At 41.4% G+C, this 19133-nt stretch overlaps 1 protein-coding gene and 1 pseudogene across 1 annotated transcript in view; both read right to left on the reverse strand.

Annotated features, from left to right (window-relative positions):
• Positions 1 to 19133, reverse strand: part of Zbtb40 (zinc finger and BTB domain containing 40) — a 71109-nt gene that overhangs the window by 33717 nt on the left and 18259 nt on the right. The window contains exons 2-3 of the mRNA XM_090335604.1: positions 2768 to 3511; positions 1793 to 1926 (exon numbers count right to left, since the gene is read on the reverse strand). Coding sequence (XP_090191730.1) covers positions 1793 to 1926; positions 2768 to 3449 — 816 coding nt within the window. The 5' untranslated portion in view covers positions 3450 to 3511. The remainder of the gene's footprint in view (positions 1 to 1792; positions 1927 to 2767; positions 3512 to 19133) is intronic.
• Positions 16638 to 17338, reverse strand: LOC150062353 (ferritin light chain-like; annotated as a pseudogene).

Consider the following 19133-nt stretch of genomic DNA (forward strand, 5'->3'; position numbering starts at 1 on the left):
AAAAAGCCCACTAAAATAGGGAGAGGGGAAAGAAAAAAATGCACCAATATGTAGTATCATTTCTTGAGCTATCTTACATGTCAGACACACCGACACCAGTCTTCTAAAAAAGCAGAAAACACAACTGAAGGAAGTACACAGGAGATACTAATTGCTATGTATTTGCCTGATAGAAGGAACAGTGCTGCTCTTTTATGGTCAGAAGAAGCCTTTTGGAGAGGAAGCCTTAGGAGTCTAAAATGATCAGGATGGATGATAACATAATGGTTAAATAGTTGAGCGAACATGCAAGAGTAAAAATATTAACTGTTACAAAGAATATCAAGGATATCTAACTTGAAACCAAAGAGAGTCATCAGGATTAACTCAGCTTTGTAAACAGCATGTTTTCCAAGACAACAATTGGTTGTGGTAGCCAACTGTTGAGGAATATGGCTAAGGTCAATAGGAGATCTTGAATTCTTTTCCTTTTACTTAAATTTAATTTGTTATAAAGAAGGTTTTTATATACAATCAGTGTGCACTGTAACAGTTTATATTAAAAGTCAATCGAGTTTATCTAAAATGTTAACCTGGCAGTATAGCACATTTGACATTCCTGCCCACAGAAAAGAGAGAACAAATGCATTTACCATCACTTTTGGCTATTTTGGATTTTAAAAGATCAACTGCATCTGAACAAATGTTTCCAGAGCATGCAGTTTAGGTACTGCACATTATCGTTATCTTATCAGCTTTTTATGGTACAAATATAATACTGAGTTAAAAAAATAAGGAATAGGGGGAATAATATGTATCTAATAAAATACTTCATATAAAAAGAACTAAAGGAAATAGGTGGCCCTTTCCCCGTTTTTGAATTTTTTTTTTTAAGTAACCTGCTAGGATTCAGGAAAACATTGACATATTGGAAAGTATTTATTAGTTGAATGAAATGACCAACATGGAGGACATTCACCACTAGAGGAGCCAGCTCCCTAGGGCTGCCTCTCATGCCGCTGAAGCCTCTAGGCTTGGAGAAGAGGCAGGTGTAGCTCTAACATGCCTGTGGAGTGGAATCAGGGGCAGGAGCATGCTGGTAGGAATGGATCTCAATTGTGTTATGGCAGAATAACTGAAAAACACAGCAGGGCAAGTACTGGCGGTTTCCTATCAAGATCCCTAAACATGTGGGCTAAGGTTTCATCTCCAATATCAGCCATACAAAAACAGTCAGAATACTTGGGAATTGAACACAGCTCATGGTCTCATAAGCACTATGCTTCTGTTAAGTTATACCACCTCACTGAGACAATTTTCTCATCTATAAAACAGAAATAGAAAATAGTATCTTTGATTTTTGTAAGTATGTACTAAACTTCTCCCAGTGTTAATATATATTTCACCATTATGCTTTTGTTTGATGATCATGGTTTTCCTAAACAGTGGATACAGCTTACTATGTAAATTAATATTAAATCCTTTTTATAAATGCATTTGAGAATCTGCTTTTCTAGTTTAAGTCTCTGATTTAGGATTATCTAAGACAAACTTCATTTCATTCTTGATTAATCAAGAAAGAAGAGTGTGATAGGTAAAATGTCCTACATCAAAACTGGTGCTCAGCTAAGACTCATGTGGTGATCAACATATAACTTCCTTCTGAAACTATCTTGCCAGTACATATGGATGACTGTATATTACGTGAAACCCTGGGACATTTTGCATGCTCATATTTCCTTTCCATAAGAAAAGCTAACAAAGTACTCTGAGAACATAAAGCTAGAAACAAATGAAGCTCACGGGTACCTACCTCCTTCTGTGGGCCTGTAATTTCTGAGCATTCTTCCAGTCTCCTCAAAACATCCTGGGTAACTAAGACTGCATCTGAGAAGACATTCTCATTTTCTAGGAGAAAATTCAATTGGAAGTGTTTCTTCTCATGCTCTGAACATAGAACAAAATAAGACACAGTGATATGTTACTTAAAATGACTATGAAGTAGTTTCAGCTGTCCAAAAACATCCAGGTCATAGCCTGTCTGTCTACCACACTGGTACTGAGTGGCAGACATAGCTTCTTTCACTGCTTCCTCCTAAGACCTCCTCTGCCTGCTGGAGACAGTGGTAATAATGAGGAGGGGGACATGGTTACTTCAGTATTCTTTTATCCTCCCCTTTTCCCTCTGCCCCCCACCTTATCCTGGGACTTGAGCTTAGGGCCTGGACTAGGCATTGTCTCTGGGCTTTTTCACTCAAGGCTATGCGGTACCACTTTGAGCCAGTTTTCTGGTAGTTAGTTAGAGATAAGAGTCTCCCAGACTTTCTTGCCTGGTCTGGGTTCAAACTGAGATCCTCAGATCTCCTGAGTAGCTAGGAGTATAGGTGTGAGCCATCAGTACCTGGCTCATTCTGAGACTTCCAACACTGAAAAAAACATGTTATAAATTTATCAGTAGAACAAATAAGATAATAAAGATCATGATTTTAGTAATTAGTAAATATAATTTTTTTGTTTGGTCATGGAGTTTGAACTCAGTCCCTGGGCACTGTTCCTGAGTTCTTTTGCTCAAGGCTAGTGCTCTACCATTTTGAGCCACCATTTCACTTGTAGTTTTTTTGAGTGGTTGATTGGAAATAAGTTTCACAGACATTACTGCCTGGGCTGCCTTTAACTAAGATTCTTAGATCTGAGCCTCTTGAGTAGCTAGGATTATAGGTATGAGCCACTGGTACCCAGTGGTAAATATAAATTTAAATGGAATTAAATATAGATGTAAAAGTATTACCTGGTTTTGTGCTTGCCCTTTTTGCTTCACTAAGGGTTTGTCCCACAGGGGAGGGAGAAAGAAGAGGAGTCTCCACTGGTGTCTCTGTGTCCCCCTGAACCTCCTTGCCAGAGGAAGGATCTGCACTCATTTCCTGTGGAACCATGTGGACAGCCTCCTGGCTCTCGGCCTTCTCAGTGCTCCCTGGAGTGTTGTGCCCCTCCAAGGAAGGGGTCTCCCTGGCACCTTTAGAAGAAAGGACTTCTACTTGAGGCTTCTCAGCTTCTTTCCTGTAGGTCTCTGAGGATGGCATCAAGACGTCCCTTACCACCGGTCCCTGGATGGAGCAGTTTACAAGGCTAGTCAGAAGATTTTTACAGCTAACAGCCACATCAAACATCTGCAGGCTGTCTGCTAAAGAGATGATTTTGGAGAAGTTGTGCTTGCCCACTGGTAGTTTGCCAGTGTACATCATTTCCAGCAAGAGGGCAAACTCCTCAGGGCTCACCACAGAGGCATCGATGGAGATGGTATCTGTGTTGTCCAGCAGGGTTTTGAAGAGGAGGCTGGCAGCAGCCAGAACGAGCTTGTGAGCCCTGAAGTAGATGGTTCCTATAGAGATAGTGCAGTCGCAGAACTGCTGTTCCTTGCACAGTGTGTACAGCTGTAGCAGCAGCTGCTGGCTATAGTTTGGGAGCTCCATGGAGTCAGCTTGGTCCACAGGTTTTCCACACTGCTTCCAGAGTCCGCTCAGTGAGGAGCAGCCTTGGAGAGACCCATACAACACTATGTTAAAACTTCACATGCATACAAGAAGGCCTAGCACAAATGCCAACCAAACTCTAAGGCAATTCACATATTTACTCAACAAATGATGCTTTACTAGGGAGAGTGTGGCAGGTATACTTAATAATATTAATTTACAGTAATTATCATGTGCTCTGCTATAGGAAAGGGACTATATACAGTGCTTATGTGGCTGATCTCTGTTGATTATCACAATGAGTTGGTGAAAAAGACATTTCCTACCCAGTTCAGACCAGAAAGAAGCTTAGAGGGCCTGAGAGAAGCAGCAAGAAAAGGAAAAGCAGCCATGAACTGGCCTGCTGTATGCACTACCTTCAAAGCCCTAACGACATTATTATATGCTACTCTTGCTCCAAAGGAGCTGTCAGCCAACTAGAAGGGATAAATAAATCCAGACAGACTGAAAACACAATGTCCTTTGTGAATTCAAGCTACCCATGACATTTGGTAGGAGTTATTGTCGTCCCCCTCAACCCTGTTTTTCTCACCCAGGTCTCTCCATTCGTTTTCTTGTTTGTTGTCCCCCTCAACCCTGTTTTTCTCACCCAGGTCTCTCCATTCGTTTTCTTGTTTGTTTTTTTCTGTTCTGGATTTTTTTTTCTCCATCGGTTTTGTTGTTGTTGTTGGCAGCCTTTGTCACTTCTCTAACTCCAGCAATTCCTATGGCCTCCCACATGTACCCTTCCAACCTGGTTTCTGAAATTTTATATCTCTAAAACTCCTGCCATGTTTTGCAATTCACAATGATTCCATTCTCCAGTTGTTCAGACTAAAACTCTGAAAGTCATCCATGACTCTTGTTTTTGCTCATACCATAGATCCCATCCTTCATAAATCCTGTTGGCTCTATCTCCAAAACACCTATATGCCAAATCCAGTCACTTCTCATTACCTTTGCTGGCTCTGATCTGGTCAGCCCAAGCCATTATTACCCTTTACCTGGATTACTGCAATGATCTCCTAATGGGTCTCCATGCTCTGCTCTTGTCTAGCACTACCCAGCCAGAGTTCACCCTTCTTTGCATGAAAGCTTCAAATGGCTTTCAGTCTGAGTAAAAGTCTAAGTACGTGTAATGGCCTACAACATAACCCTGCACGAGTCAGTGGTCATCGTTCAGTCTCGAACCTCATCTTCCACTCTGCTCCTCATCCACTCAGCTGTCAGCACACCACTTGCCTTCTGGACTTGGAACACACTGAGCACACTTTAGTCACAGATTTTGCTTTCACACATGCCTAGCTGGCCTCTCATTTCCACCAGATCTCTGCTCAAAGGCCATATCAGTTGAGCATCCACATTTGAAAATCTAAAATGTTCCATAATAAAAAACTTTCTGAACATCAACATAATAATACACGTGGAAAATTCCATATCACATCGCATCTCCACATTCACTAAATTTACTATGGAAAATTAACTTCAGGCCCTGTATACTAAATATATATGATACTACCTGATCATAGCTAGGAGGTCAAGAAGTGTTGGCGCACATGAAACATGAATGATTTTCATGTTTAGCTCTTGGTTCTATCCCCAAGATATCTCATTAATATATATGAAAATATTCTAAAACTCCTTGCCTCAAGGATTTCTGGGTTAGGAATACTCAAATCTGTATTTTCTGTAAGGCGTCTTCTAATCATTTTTCCAAAAAGGAGCCTCCTCTCTAGTCCTATCCTTAAATGTGCTTTCCATGGTAGCACTTACCACCTGCGGAAGTGCTGCTCTCAGCTGTCTATTAACTACTTCCGGCGCTAAAATGAGAGCTCCATTAGGATAAGGTCTTTACCATCTGCTACATTCCAGCACTGAAAATTCTGCCTGCCACAATATTGTTGGTTAGCTGGTAGAATGAATCAATAACCAAAGGAAAACATAAGAGAGATTTGCACATAAAAACCCAGTTTGTGGGCGGGGATCCAAGAGTTAGCATAAAGCTTTGAGAAAGATGTAACAGCTGCCCTGAATCTTAAAAGAAACATAGGTAAAAGGGATAAAAGAAAAAGGCATTCCTGGCAGGGGACGTGGCATGAGGCACACAGATAAGAATGCACCCTGAGTGGTGGGGGGAGGATTAGAAGGTGAGATTATAAAGAGTGCAGTGATACTAGAATATAAAGCAGGGGACTGAGAGAATCACAACAAGCACAGGAAATCTGGGCACAGAGGGATACACAGGTCATGCGTAGGAGCTTGGATTTTCTCCTAAAGACTATGAGAAGCCATTAAAGGATTTTTTACACAGGAAAGCCACATAGCAGATATGCCTTTTAAATAGATGTCACTCAGAATTTGAGAACAGATCAGGGGGGAAAGATCAATGAAGGATTGGATGAGAAGTAGTAACAGGAAAGAGGTAGATCCAAACACCATTTAGAAAAACTGTCATGATTTGGGAACTGAATCAGGTTCCTGATTTGGTAGTACATTGGATGAATTGATCCAGATACAAAAAAGACAGCTCAGGGGAGGAGATATCCAGTACAGCTTTGGATCAGAGGATCCTATGGGGATGACAAAATTGTATAATCTCACTTAAATGAACAAAGACATGCTGGAAAGAAGTATTTTCCTTTATAAGAGAATGAATGCTGGTTTTCGTTTCATTCACCACTATTTTTACATTTTCTGACATCTGAAACTGACATGAAAATAGAAATAAAAATATTTCCAAGGCTTTTAAGGCTTAGAAGTCAGTACTCTAGCCTAGCAATAATTAAAATGCTAAAAACCTAACAGCTCTTCTCAGATTTGCCAGAGAAAAAGAGACCATAGTCTTTCCCTAAAATTGGGAATGGGCAGCAACAGAGAAACACAACTCAATGACAAGAAATTAAGAGTAAAATCCTCCGTGGGAACAAGCATTAGGCTAGGAAAACCTGATAAATTGCCAGAGGTTGAGTGTCCACAACTCTAGAGTTAAAACCCCTACACGGAGACCCAGGCACAGGGTGCCCCTCTCAAGCTCTAGTTTTCAGGTCCTCACACTGGCTGTCCAGCACATCCTCTCTGATTCCAGAAGTGGAAGAGGACAGGAGCTATTCTGAAATATGCCAGTGTACTCTGGCCTGGGCCTCCAGAGAAATCATTTTATCAGGATCTACTCTGCTAGGATTTCATCAGAACCACCTATCTGGGAAAAGAAATACCCAACTTGATTCTCAAGTCATTCATCCCACTAGGAAACAAATGACCGAGCAAAACACTGAGCATTTTAGGGAGTAGAAATGTTGTATACCTCTACAATTATAGATCTATCATTTGGTGCTTATCAAAATCAATAGACGTACAAGACTAAGAGTGAGCTTTAACTTAAACTATGGACTGTAGGTTAGATGAATACATAGTTCAGTGTGTATAAGAAATGCACCACTGGTTTTGATTGGGGGAGGGGGACTGAATACACAACAGGGGAAAAAAAGAGTAAACAGGAACTCTACACTTCTGCTCACTTTCACTGTGTACTTGGCATTGCTCTAAAAATAACACTTATCAATAAAAATAAAGAGAGAAATGGGGAAAAAACATGAGAAGGGGTATCAATGTGTGAGAAGTAATGTACCTACTATCTGGCAAATGTAACTGTAACTACCTCTCTATACATTACAATAAAAATTTCAAAACTGGGGACCGGGAGTTTGGCCTAGTGGTTAAAGTGCTTGCCTAGCATGCATGAATACCCGGGTTCGATTCCCCGGTACCACATACATAGAAAAAAGCCGGAAGTAGTGCTGAGGCTCAAGTGGTAGAGCTAGAGCCTTGAGAAAGTCCAAGGACAGTGCTCAGGCCCTGAGCTCAAGCCCAGGACTGGCAAAAAAAAAAAAAAATTTCAAAACTGGGACCGAGTTTGGCCTAGTGGTAGAGTGCTTGCCTAACATGCACAAAGTCCCAGGTTTGATTCCTTGGCACCACATACACAGAAAAAAGCTGGAAGTGGTGCTGTGGCTCAAGTGGTAGAGCTCTAGCCTTGAGAAAAGTCCAAGGACAGTGCTCAGGCCCTGAGTTCAAGCCCCACAACTGGCAAAAAAATAAATATATAAAACTAAAATAAAATAAAATTTCCCAAAGGGAGTATATATTTTGTTTTTCAATTCTAGCCACTCTAAACCACATCTACATCATATAGCTGACATTAATAGGCATTCATTAAGTTGTATAATTTTTTCAGTTTGCTCAAATAAGACTTTTGAGAATATCTAATCCTGCTGTGTAAGTAGTCTGTTTTAATATCAGTATTATTAAAATGTACAGATTTTAAAAACAGATGAACAGGGCTAGAGGTGTGGCTCAAGTGGTTAGAGGGCTTATAAAAGTTCTTCTTGGGCTTGATCCCCAGTACCACCAAAACTAACAAACCAACAAGTAGTTCAAGAAGTCCTGAGATCTCATTTCCAATCTCATGTCAGCATTAACAAACCTCCCTGCCAGTCTCGGCCTAGGTAGACCAGAAATTCAAACAGGCATCTATGGTCTTAATACTACCTACTGGTCTGGTTTTGATTTTCATGTCTCTTTCATTTCAGGTACTGAGGATATTCTTTTTGTTTTAATAAAAAGAAAATAAACAGCTTGATTATTTTGAAGCATTTGTCTTGCATATCTGTGTATCTACAGTGGAAGAAACAAGCTAAACTTACACCCACTCAGTGTGCTATTCAGAGAGGAATATGGCTCGATATTAAGTGCCTAGCATTAAGTAAAAAGTATAAACAACAAGATGAGATCTCATGTATAATTGTGCATAACACATAGTCAAAATGATGCCATGTATTAGTTAAGTTACACATGTAGTACAATATTTTTTAGACATTTATTTATTTATTTAGCCAGTTTTGGGCTCTGAACTCAGGGCCTGAGCACTGTCCTTGGACTTTCTCAAGGCTAGAGCTCTACCACTTGACCCACAACACCACTTCTAGCTTTTTCTATGTACGTCGTACTGAGGAATCGAACCTGGGACTTTGTGCATGCTAGGCAAGCATTTTACCACTATGCCAAACTCCTGACCCAATACAATATTTTTAAAAATTAAATATGCTAGCTGGGCACAGTAGCTCACACCTATAATCCTAGCTACTCAGGAGGCTGAGATCTGAGGATCACAGTTCAAAGCCAGGCTGAGACTAAAATCTGTGAGACTCTTATCCCCAATTAACCACCAGAAAACCAGAAGTGGTGCTGTAGCTCAAGGGGTAGGGTGGTAGCCTTGCGCTGAAGAGCCCAGCGACAGCGTCCAGGCCCAGAGATCAAGCCCCATGACCAACAATAACAACAAAAATTTAAATATGCTGAAGAGTACACCTATAGGTAGAGAAAGAAATGCAAACAGGTGTTGGAGTTGAAGGATAAAAATAAGAGGTCACAGAAGAGAAGTCTTCCCACATTCCTACAAAAACAAAACATAAAGTCATAGATGCAATGAATCACATGACTTCACAGTGAAAGAAAGCCAATATATGTAGGGAACAGGAGAAACAGCATATCCAAACGGCAAAAATCATAAAAATTATGGACTATAAAACACAAATTGTGCTTAATTTTCCAAACAGATAAAGTCATAATGAAAGAATAAGACAGTATGAAAAAAAGAACAGACAGAGTAGAGTATGGGTGGTGGCTCATGCCTTTAATCCTAGCTACTTAGGAAGCTGAGATCTCAGGACTGCAGTTCAAAACCAGTTGGGCATGAAAGTCTGTGAGATGCTTATCTCCAATTAACCACTAGGAAACCAGAAGTGGCACCTGTGGCTTAAGTGGTGGAGTGATAGCTTTGGGCTGAAGCTCAGGGACAGCGCCCAGGGCCAGAATTCAAGCCCATGACCATCAGAAGAAAAAAAAAAAAAAAGGAATAGGCTGATGTAAATTAGAGTAGACATAGTGAAAGATAAAATTAGTGAGGATGAAGAGAAGCCTGAAAAAATTGCTCTGAAAGTAGCAGAGTTAAGAAGTCAAGAAAGTATGAAAAAAAGTTAAGGGCCATGGACTCTCAGAGACTAAGAGACTGAGAATGCATTTCAGTCAGTATTCCAGATGGAGAGAACATGTGGAAAAGCAATCTCAAGGCATTGTTTCTGAGACCTTCTCAAAACTAAATATAGATATAAACGTGTCTTCAGAATGAAAACTTTAAAAATAGCAACAACAAAGAAAAAAGTTTAAGTGAACCAAGAAAAGATACTATTTATAAGAGAATGACAAGTAGACTGATAAACGTCTTACTGCCATTGATAGATGTCAGAAGAGATGAAGCAACAGTTTTCAAATATTAAGTGAAATACCAATCAACCAAGTAGCTACAAGATAATAAATAATCATTAGAGTCTGTGTTTCAAATTAATAGTCTCAGTGACTTCTCACTGAATTAACTATAGGAGGGAAAATGAGTTAGAGAAAAGATAATGTGTTTAGCAGAGAAATTGCTAAACATCACATCCTCTAAAACAGCTAAACACCAGAAAGACTAGTGACACCAAAAGTTAGTGAAAGTATTAGGTAACGAAAGCTCTCATATACTGTTAGAAGTGTAAACTGGTATGACTACTTAAGGGACTGCATATAAATTCTTCTAATGAAGAATAAACTGTTATACCTATAATGTGGATAAATCTTTAAGATACTATGCTACATCAAAGAAACCGGACATAAAAGAGTACATACTACTTGGTCCAATTATAGAAAGTAGAAACACAGGTCAAACTAATTTACCGTGATAAAAAAAAATAAAATGAAGGAAAACTAGCTGGTTAGTTATTAAGAAAGAAATCAGAACTTTGCTCACCTTAATACTCAAAAACAAAATAAAATAAAATAGTGGTTGTATAGGTGTTTGGATAAGTAGCTAAGTGGACAGATCCAGAACTTTGAGTAGTAATAACCTGCCCCCAGCTTCTATTTCCTTACACATCAACACACACACTTATCAGACAATAAATCTGCTAGAACCCTCTAATCCTAGCTAACTTCCATGCTTTACTTTATTTAACAGAGGCAGTGAATGGTAGGGTTTGAGAGAATAAACATCCGCATCACACTGCTTGATTTTGTGCTCTACCCTGTACACACTAGCTATGTGACCCTGGGCATGTTACATAACCACTCTGGGCCATATTTTATTTGTAAAATGGTGATGATAATAAAAGTATGCACTACACACCACAGAACTATTGAAAGGAAGAACAGTGTCTGAAACAGTTGTTAATATTCATTATTTGGTAGTGACAATGATTCCTGTTTTTTTTTTATCTTGTTCATTCTTTTCCATATCCATTTAAAAACACTCTGAATTTTAGCTATACCTACACATTCAGTCATCTTTTTAATTATATAACACACATCAAAATGATTCACAGGGTCGAGATCCATGAGGGAGAAGAGAGTGTAGCTCAGCTGTGAAGCATTTACCTAGTATGAATGAACCTCAAGTTCAATACTCAATAACACACAGACAGGCAAACACACGGTCTCTCTCTCTCTCTCTCTCTCTCTCTCTCTCTCTCTCTCTCTCTCTCTCTCTCTCTCTCTCTCTCTCTCTTTCTCTCTCTCTCTCTCTCTCTCTTTCACACACACTCTCACACACACACACACACACACACACACACACACACACTCAGCAGGTGGGGAGAGGAGGCAGAGAGAGAGTGTGTGTTTAATGAAGTGTTTACAAACCAAGAAAGACAGTAAGAAAAATGTTACCAATACAGTAGTAGGAAGAGAAAGGCAAGAGTACAGCAAACACTAAATAGGTCAGATGGTAAAAGTACATCCAAAAGTATTAATAATCACAGAAAAAAAAAACACCAGGTAAAACTTTTATTCAAAGGCAGAAATCTGTTTACATTTTTCAAAAACCAACTATGTTGCTTATCAGTGTGTGGGTGTGTTTATACTTAAAATAGTGCTAAGCATACAGCAGGCACTGTATGTTAGTTGCCAAACAAGCTTATCATCTTCATATGTCTGCTTAAGTATTTTTCTATAAATCAACAATTAAATGAATTAAACTAATTAATTAAACTAATCCTTATAGACCACTTCTGGGTATAGATTCTAGAGTTAAATAAATGTATGTAATCACAAGGGGTAAACCAGTGATTTGGGAGCAATGGAAATGTACTGCAGATGCTAAATTCTACTTTACTCATCTAACCAATAAACTGTAAAAACCTCTAACATATATTTTACTGTGCTTCTTCTACCTTCCTTTGAAATACAATGTAAGTATTTGGTTTTTTTTGGTTTTTTGGTTTTTTTGCCAGTCCTGGGCTTGAGCTCAGGGCCTGAGCACTGTCCTTGGACTTTCTCAAGGCTAGAGCTCTACCACTTGAGCCTTAGTACCACTTCTGGCTTTTTTCTATGTATGTGGTACCGAGGAATCGAACCTGGGCCTTAATGCATGCTAGGCAAGCACTCTACCACTAGGCCAAACTCCCGGCCACAATGCAAGTATTCTTTCAGTGGTGAGAAGCCATGCAGATCACTGCATGTTGCAATCTCTGGGTCCTGTAGATTAACAAGCAACCAAAATTATGTTATTAAGCTTGAAAAAAAGGTCAAAGTTCTCATGGAAAAAACTTGAAAGCAACAACAGCAATGAAAAACACCAGAAAATGAAAAACGCCAGAAAGATAAATGTTCCTCAAAGGAACAATACTGACAGAGAACAAAGATACTTAGAAGACACTTAATTGATGGAACCAAGTGTTGTATAATGACCGAAAACACAAATGAAAATTCAACACAAAGTAAAAAACTAGGCCAGCATTCTAAAGGTGAAAAAGGAATATTTATTTATATTTAAATTTGTGTTGGTCCAAAAATGACTTGGAAATTTGGAGGTTAAATTACAAAGAAACAACACAAGAGAAAGACTAGAAAAAGCAAATGGTTTGTAGGACACGGAGGCCCTTTAAATGAACAGGAAAAAAAGTAACTCTGAAGATTTATAGTATCAATATACATTGTGGAATTGAAAAAAGCAGATACTCAGAAGTACACAATTGCTGGCAAGCTCCTCAGCATACGCTCAAGCCAGGGCCTTTGCTGCCACTATGAGAGAGCTAGAGACTCTTTTCTTTTGCCTCAACTATCCCCATTTTACTGCACTATTTTCCCATTAACTGTCTATGAGTTAAGTGTCTACCACCTCTGCCCACTGCCAGGAGTTGTGTGGTGGCTGAGTGGAACATAAAACAAGATCCTGTCTTCTGGGAGCTGGTAAAAAAAAAGTTGGCCCAATACTGTTGTGAAAACAGAGTTCTTAAAAGGGACTCAATCCATAAGAGACAAAAAAGAAGGAAGGAAGAAGAGAAATGGGGAAAAACAGATCTCACAGAGAGGCCAAGAGATGGAAAGGGCTGGCTAGAGCTTGTAATTGCAAATTGGGAAATTTCAATAGATGAAAAAAAAGTGACATCCAAACAGAGGGAGAGGCACACTTGACCCTGCCCCCGACAGTGAAGACACCTAGTATGTACTTGGCATTAGTACATAAGAACACTGGCTTGCCAGGAACAGATCTCCAAAAACCACTTGCTGTTGAGAAGTGTGGTACATAAGGTCCGATACAGAGCAAAGGAACTACGCCTGCCAGTAACAAGTGGAAACTAGTGATGGGAATCCGCATTGTTTTCATAACCAATGCTGTCTTCATGGCCCACTGACGCACACCCTCCGCCTGAGTCAAAAAATCTCACTCTAGCTCACCCTTGGCCCTTTCTAAAAGTGCACACTGCCCCTGATGAGACTGCTGTGTGCAGCAGCTTCCCATTTTCACAATCTAACAGCTCCTTCATTTTACTATACTTACACCCCAGGTCCCCTTCTCTCTCTGATTCTTGTATCTCTGACTCTGTTTTATGCTGCTTGGCACCCCTCTTCGGTGATAATTAAAATCTGATCTGATCTGTTGAGGTCCCTCTTCTTTCTTTCCTTTTTCTTTCCTTTCTTCCACTTGATCTTTCCTAACAACTAGCACTGGAAGAAGGGGGAAAAAGACATCAGGCATCTTCTACACAGTGTCTACCAGTAGCCACAAGGAAGTGCGCAGAGCAAAGCTGCACTTACCTATGCCTGTATTTCTATTTCCAAGATAGCAAACTGTTCTAATTCTTTTTTAGTCGAGTCTTCAATTCCCATTCACCTAACAATTCTGCCTCTCTCTTTGGGGCACATCAGCCCCTCATGGTTTGAGGCGCACCACTTTTGGTCCCGTCTGATGAGACCTTGCCTGCTTAGAGCCTTCCTTTTTTGTTACTAGGGATAATCCTCATCTCTTGAATAAAATCCTGACCTCTCTCTTGATGCTTAGGCTCTGCAGGAGCCAGAGAGCTGGAAGGGTCCTTGGAGAGCCCTTTTCATTGCTTTCCTGGAGCAGGAGTTCATTGCTTCATCTATCACGTACTCCTGTCACCTAACCAAATGACCTCAGACCAATCTCCTTCTTTGTAAGGGAGAAAACTGAGGTCCTAAGAGGCACTGTGATCCTAGTCTGCCTTAACCCCATGGCTATTTAGTATTTCACAAACAAGCAGGGCCAGGGGAAGTAACGGGTACTATCAACATAATTAGAGCAAAGATCACACAGAGACAAGAAATGGGGGGGATATGCTACATATAAAAAGATGGTTTAAACTTTCAACTGTCTAAGGAATCAGCTAAGTTAAAAAAGAACCCATAGCAATTATTTCTGCGAATGAAAGGAGGATTGGTGAGGTTAGAAAAGGGTGACTATAGCTTTCAACAGGCCCAGATTTCTCAAGTTCAAAAGCAGCTGTCATTTGGTATTTTTTCGAACAAAGAGTCTGATAGGCAGCAATATACTGTGTAAGGAATGAAGATTTTTGTGCTTGACATGCATAGGTTGGCAGTCTCTCCCCCATTATATACACTTATTGTTTCTAATGGCATCATCACTAGTCCATCCCAAATATTAGTCTACTTTGGTTCCAATACCCAAAATTTGGAACAATAGGGCCAAGACTGTGGCCTAGTGGTAAAGTGCTTGTCTAGCATGCATGAAGCCCTGGGTTCCATACCTCAATACCACATACACAGGAAAAGCTAGAAATGGTGCTGTGGCTCAAGAGGTAGAACATTAGCCTTCAGAAAGCTAAAGGACAGTGCCCAGGCCCTGAGTTCAAGCCCCAGGACTGGCAAAAAAACAAAACAAAACAAAACAAACAAACAAACAAAAAACAACAAAACCCCCCAAAACCCAAATTAGAACAACACCTGAATAGCCAGTGTGTTTTCCTTCAGGGGGCACATTCTGGTCAATGGGAAATCCAGATAGCCAGAATAGCTCTCTGAAGAACTCCATTGTGGAATATTCTAAAGGTGCTACCATGGAGAAATGATGTCGATAATAACATTTCATTTCTGTACTGGTATCTATAGCTCACAATCCCATCTATCCTTGTTTTACAGATGAGGACTAGGCACAGAAGCGTTAGGTGGCGTGGTGAGGGCCACAGGGCTACTCAAGGGCAGTCTGTGTGGAAATTCAAGTCTCGATCGCTAGGCCATGGGTCATTCCTCTGCAATGAGAAGGACTCATTGGATGCTAAGACTTAGCCATTGATCACTATTTTTTTGGTTCCGGTCCTGGGGCTTGAACTCAGGGTACTGTACCTGAGCTCAAGGCTAACCCTCTACCACTTCAGCCATAGCTCCACTTACTGGGGATAAGAGTCTCATGGAGCTGGGTGGGGTGGCTCACGCCTGTAATCTTAGCTGCTCAGACGGCTGAGATCCGAGGACTGAGGTTCAAAGCCAGCCCAGGTACTAAAGAATGTGAGACTCATCTCCAATTAACCACTAGAAAACTGGAAGTGGGACTGCAGTTCTAGGGGCAGAGCTGAAGAGCTCAGGGATAGTGCCCAGGCCCAGAGTTCAAGTTTCATGATGGACTAAAAAAAAAAAAAAAAGTCTCATGGACTTTCCTGAGCCATGACCCTCAAATCTCAGCCTCTTGAACAGCTGGGAATACAGTTGTGAGCCCCCAGCACCCAGCCAGTGGTTGGATTTTTGAGACACAATCTCACTGTGTAGCCAGGATTGGCCTTAAACACATACTCCTTCCTCAATATAGGATTATCGGTGTGTGGTACTGTATCAGGTGACAATGTTTTTCTTAGCTGGCAATTCATACCTCATGTCAGGGTTAGCCATAATGGTATTCTGCTCTTTCTTTTTATATAGCAAATTATAACAGGGCATTATTTATCAAATAACCTGTAATAGCTAATGATAAAGTACCTTACTGTGAGAAAAGCATCTTTTCTGTTAAAATAATCAGCTTCTTGTTAATCTTGAGAGAATTGTTTTTACATTACATTATTTTTCCTGCTGCATTTTAATTAAGACATTCCATTGGAAGCTCCTTGAATTTTAATTACAACCTGTCAAAAAGCCCATATTCTTCTTGAAGATTGTGCTCAGTCAATGTGAGAAAAGGGGTGTGGCCTGCTGGATTAGGAATTAAAAAGGGAGCAGCCTGCCTGCTCTGTGTTTGCTTGCCACATTTTGGCTGATGCCAAAATTGTTCTCTTTCTTTTTTCTTTCTTTCTTTCTTTTTTTTTTTTTTTTTGCCAGTCCTGGGCTTGAGCTCAGGGCCTGAGCACTGTCCTTGAACTTTCTCAAGGCTAGAGCTCTACCACTTGAGCCTCAGCACCACTTCTGGCTTTTTTCTATGTATGTGGTACCGAGGAATCGAAGCCGGGTCTTCATGCATGCTAGGCAAGCACTTTAATCACTAGGCCAAACTCCCGGTCCCTTTCTTTCTTTCTTTTGTGGTCATGGGACTTGAGCTCTAGGCTTGGGAGCTGAGCCACAATGCCACTTCTAGCTTTCTGGTGGTTAATAGGAGTTAAGTGTCTCAGACTTTCATGCCCAGGCTGCTTTGAATTGCAATCCGCAGATCTCAGCATCCTGAGTAGCCAGAATTATAGGCATGAGCCACTAGATGCCTAGTTTAATCGTGCACTTTTCTGAATAAATAGACTTGGCCTTGCTCAGTTCCTTCCAGTTTATGTTCTTATTCTTACTAGACACCCCAACATCCAACGTTACTGTTTTTAAGCTGTCTTTTTTTTTTTTTTTGCTGCAAAAAGCTTTATTTCATTTGGTCCATGGCTTGGAAAGGGCTACAGGGTGTTTAGTTAGGAAGTTGCCCAGTGGCTAGAGGGAGAAGCTCAGGTGAAAACCCTGATGTCAGGCGATGCAGAAATGGCCCTCAAAGGCTGCTGGACTCTGGGATCTTTTAGTCGTGCTTGAGGGTGAGACGTTCGAAGAGATACTCGCCCAGCCCAGCCTGAGGAGCAGCCAGCCTGGGAGGTTAGTCAGATGGTCGCCCAGCTTCTTGATAAGCTTCACCTCTTCATCCAGGAAGTGGTTCTCCAGGAAGTCACAGAGATGGGGATCCGAGCGGGAAGAACCCAAGGCATGAAGGTCCAAAATGGCTTGGTTCAGGTTCTTCTCCAAGGCCAGGGCGGCTTCCATGGCTTCCAGGGTTTTACCCCACTCATCGTGAGGAGGTTTCTGCACATCCTGGAGCAGCGCGCGGCCGCCACGCTGGTTCTGCATCTTCAGGAGACGGTGGGCGCCCTCGCGCTTCTCCTCCGCCAACTCGCGGAAGAAGTGGCCCACGCCATCCAGAGCCACATCGTCGCCATCGACATAGTAGCCCAGAGAGAGGTAGGTGTGGGAGGCCCGCCAATGCAAGTTGACAGGCGGTTGACAGCAGCCTCCACCTCGGTGGAATAATTCTGACGAATCTGGGAGGTCATGGCTCACCACACACACACACACCAAGAAGGCGTTGGTTGGTCCTGGAAGCAGGCGACGGGCGAGAAGATAAGGTTGTGAGTGGAGAGGAGATCCGAAGGTAGTCGCTGGCGGGAAAGAGGAGTCCCCGGGTCTGTTCCGTCCAAACACTGTTGAAGCAAGAGACAGATCCGCGGGACTGGCGCGCGCTGCTCTTAAGCTGTCTTTTTACTTGCTTTACTACTAACAACTATGCAAAACAGTTTTAAGCCCAAGTATAAGTAAGGTCCTAGTAGTGGAGAGATTATATAACAAGCTCACCACACATTAGCAGAAGAGCTGAAGTGTTCATCTGGTCTGTCTGACCCTTCTCTCCACTAGAACAGCTTCTCAAACTTCGATATGCATAAGGAGCATGTGAAGATCTTGTGGAAGAAAAATCCTGATCCAGAAGTGCTGGTGTGATGCTGAGATTCTGCACTTCTAAAAAGTCATAAGAAGACACAGATGCTGCTGTGTAGTCGAAACTACCTAACATTGTCACACCTCCATTCCTATTTGTTCCCACATGTAACTATTATCAAATGTTTTAACCAATCTTCATCTCTGAAAACTTATAAGCTATCGTCATATCCCTCCCTTTTACACCAGCTCTTGAAAACAACAACAAAAAAAGACAACAACAAAAACTCCACAGTACTCAAGGAACAAACTCGGTATTGGCTCTGGGAATAAATCTACAAACTTCTGATAATTTTATAACCAGCCCTTCAGCAAACAGCTCCAGAGCTTACTGGAGCCCACCCAGATGCTTTCAAGAATGCATTTTAAGTGCAACCTGGTCTTCTGAGGTGACAGGTTTCCCTGGCAGCTGCCAAAGTAACTAGACCAAGACAGGCCCTGTCCTACCTTTAGCTATTCCTGACCTAGAATGAAGCAGCCATGGGGACCTGGTTAAGCCTCTCTAAAGGCCTATGATGACAAAGAGAATCAGTTACTGTTATGTGGAACTGCATACAGTGAAGAAATCTTGGCTCTTGCCACTACGAATGACCTATTGTGACATTTTCACTCTAGACAATATACCATCTATTTTCCCCACACAGAATCTAACAACTTCTCTTCGATAACCCCCTACCCAGAGCCTCTGAAATGCTTGAATACTAAGCAGCATTCAAGGCCAGTATTCTCTTTTGTAATGTCAGGCAGAAAATTAAAGCTCAATATCACATGTTGCCTTGGCATCTGGAAAACTTGGGAGGATCTCAAAGGACCCCACCACCAGCCCCTCCCCACTCTGTACCAGGTTCCCTAGGCAAACCATCTTCCTATCACTTATCCCTGAGTAGTGCCAGGACCAAAATATTCAAACAAGTTAATCACGTTCTCTGGCAGAAACCTGGAGTACCTCATCTTCCTTATGTACAAAAACTGCTGTTCACAGACCCTTGTTGTTAACTCTGCTCCTAAGTGAACCCTCTCTCCTCCCGACCCCATCTCCCAGCCCCGTCTGCTGTTGCACCCTCCTCCAGACTGTGTGAACAGGTGCCTAATGAACTCCTGTTAGTCTGTTCTGTCCAGTCAGCTTTCATGTGCTCAACCAACTCCATAATTCTAGGACAGAAACCTTCCCTCATCCAAGGGGTAATAGAGGAGATCAAGATATCTTTTTGTGGCCCACTCACCCTGCTTTTACATGTCCTTGCTTTTGGCAAGGTCACCAACTGCTCCACCATAATTATAATGTCTGGAACTGAGCTGAGCTCTTCCCATACACTTTCCCACCTAATACCCTTAACATCCCTCTCACATAGATAC

The sequence above is a fragment of the Megascapheus bottae genome, chromosome 6 (assembly GCF_031878675.1).
Source record: "Megascapheus bottae isolate mThoBot1 chromosome 6, mThoBot2.hap1, whole genome shotgun sequence".
Taxonomy (NCBI): domain Eukaryota; kingdom Metazoa; phylum Chordata; class Mammalia; order Rodentia; family Geomyidae; genus Megascapheus; species Megascapheus bottae.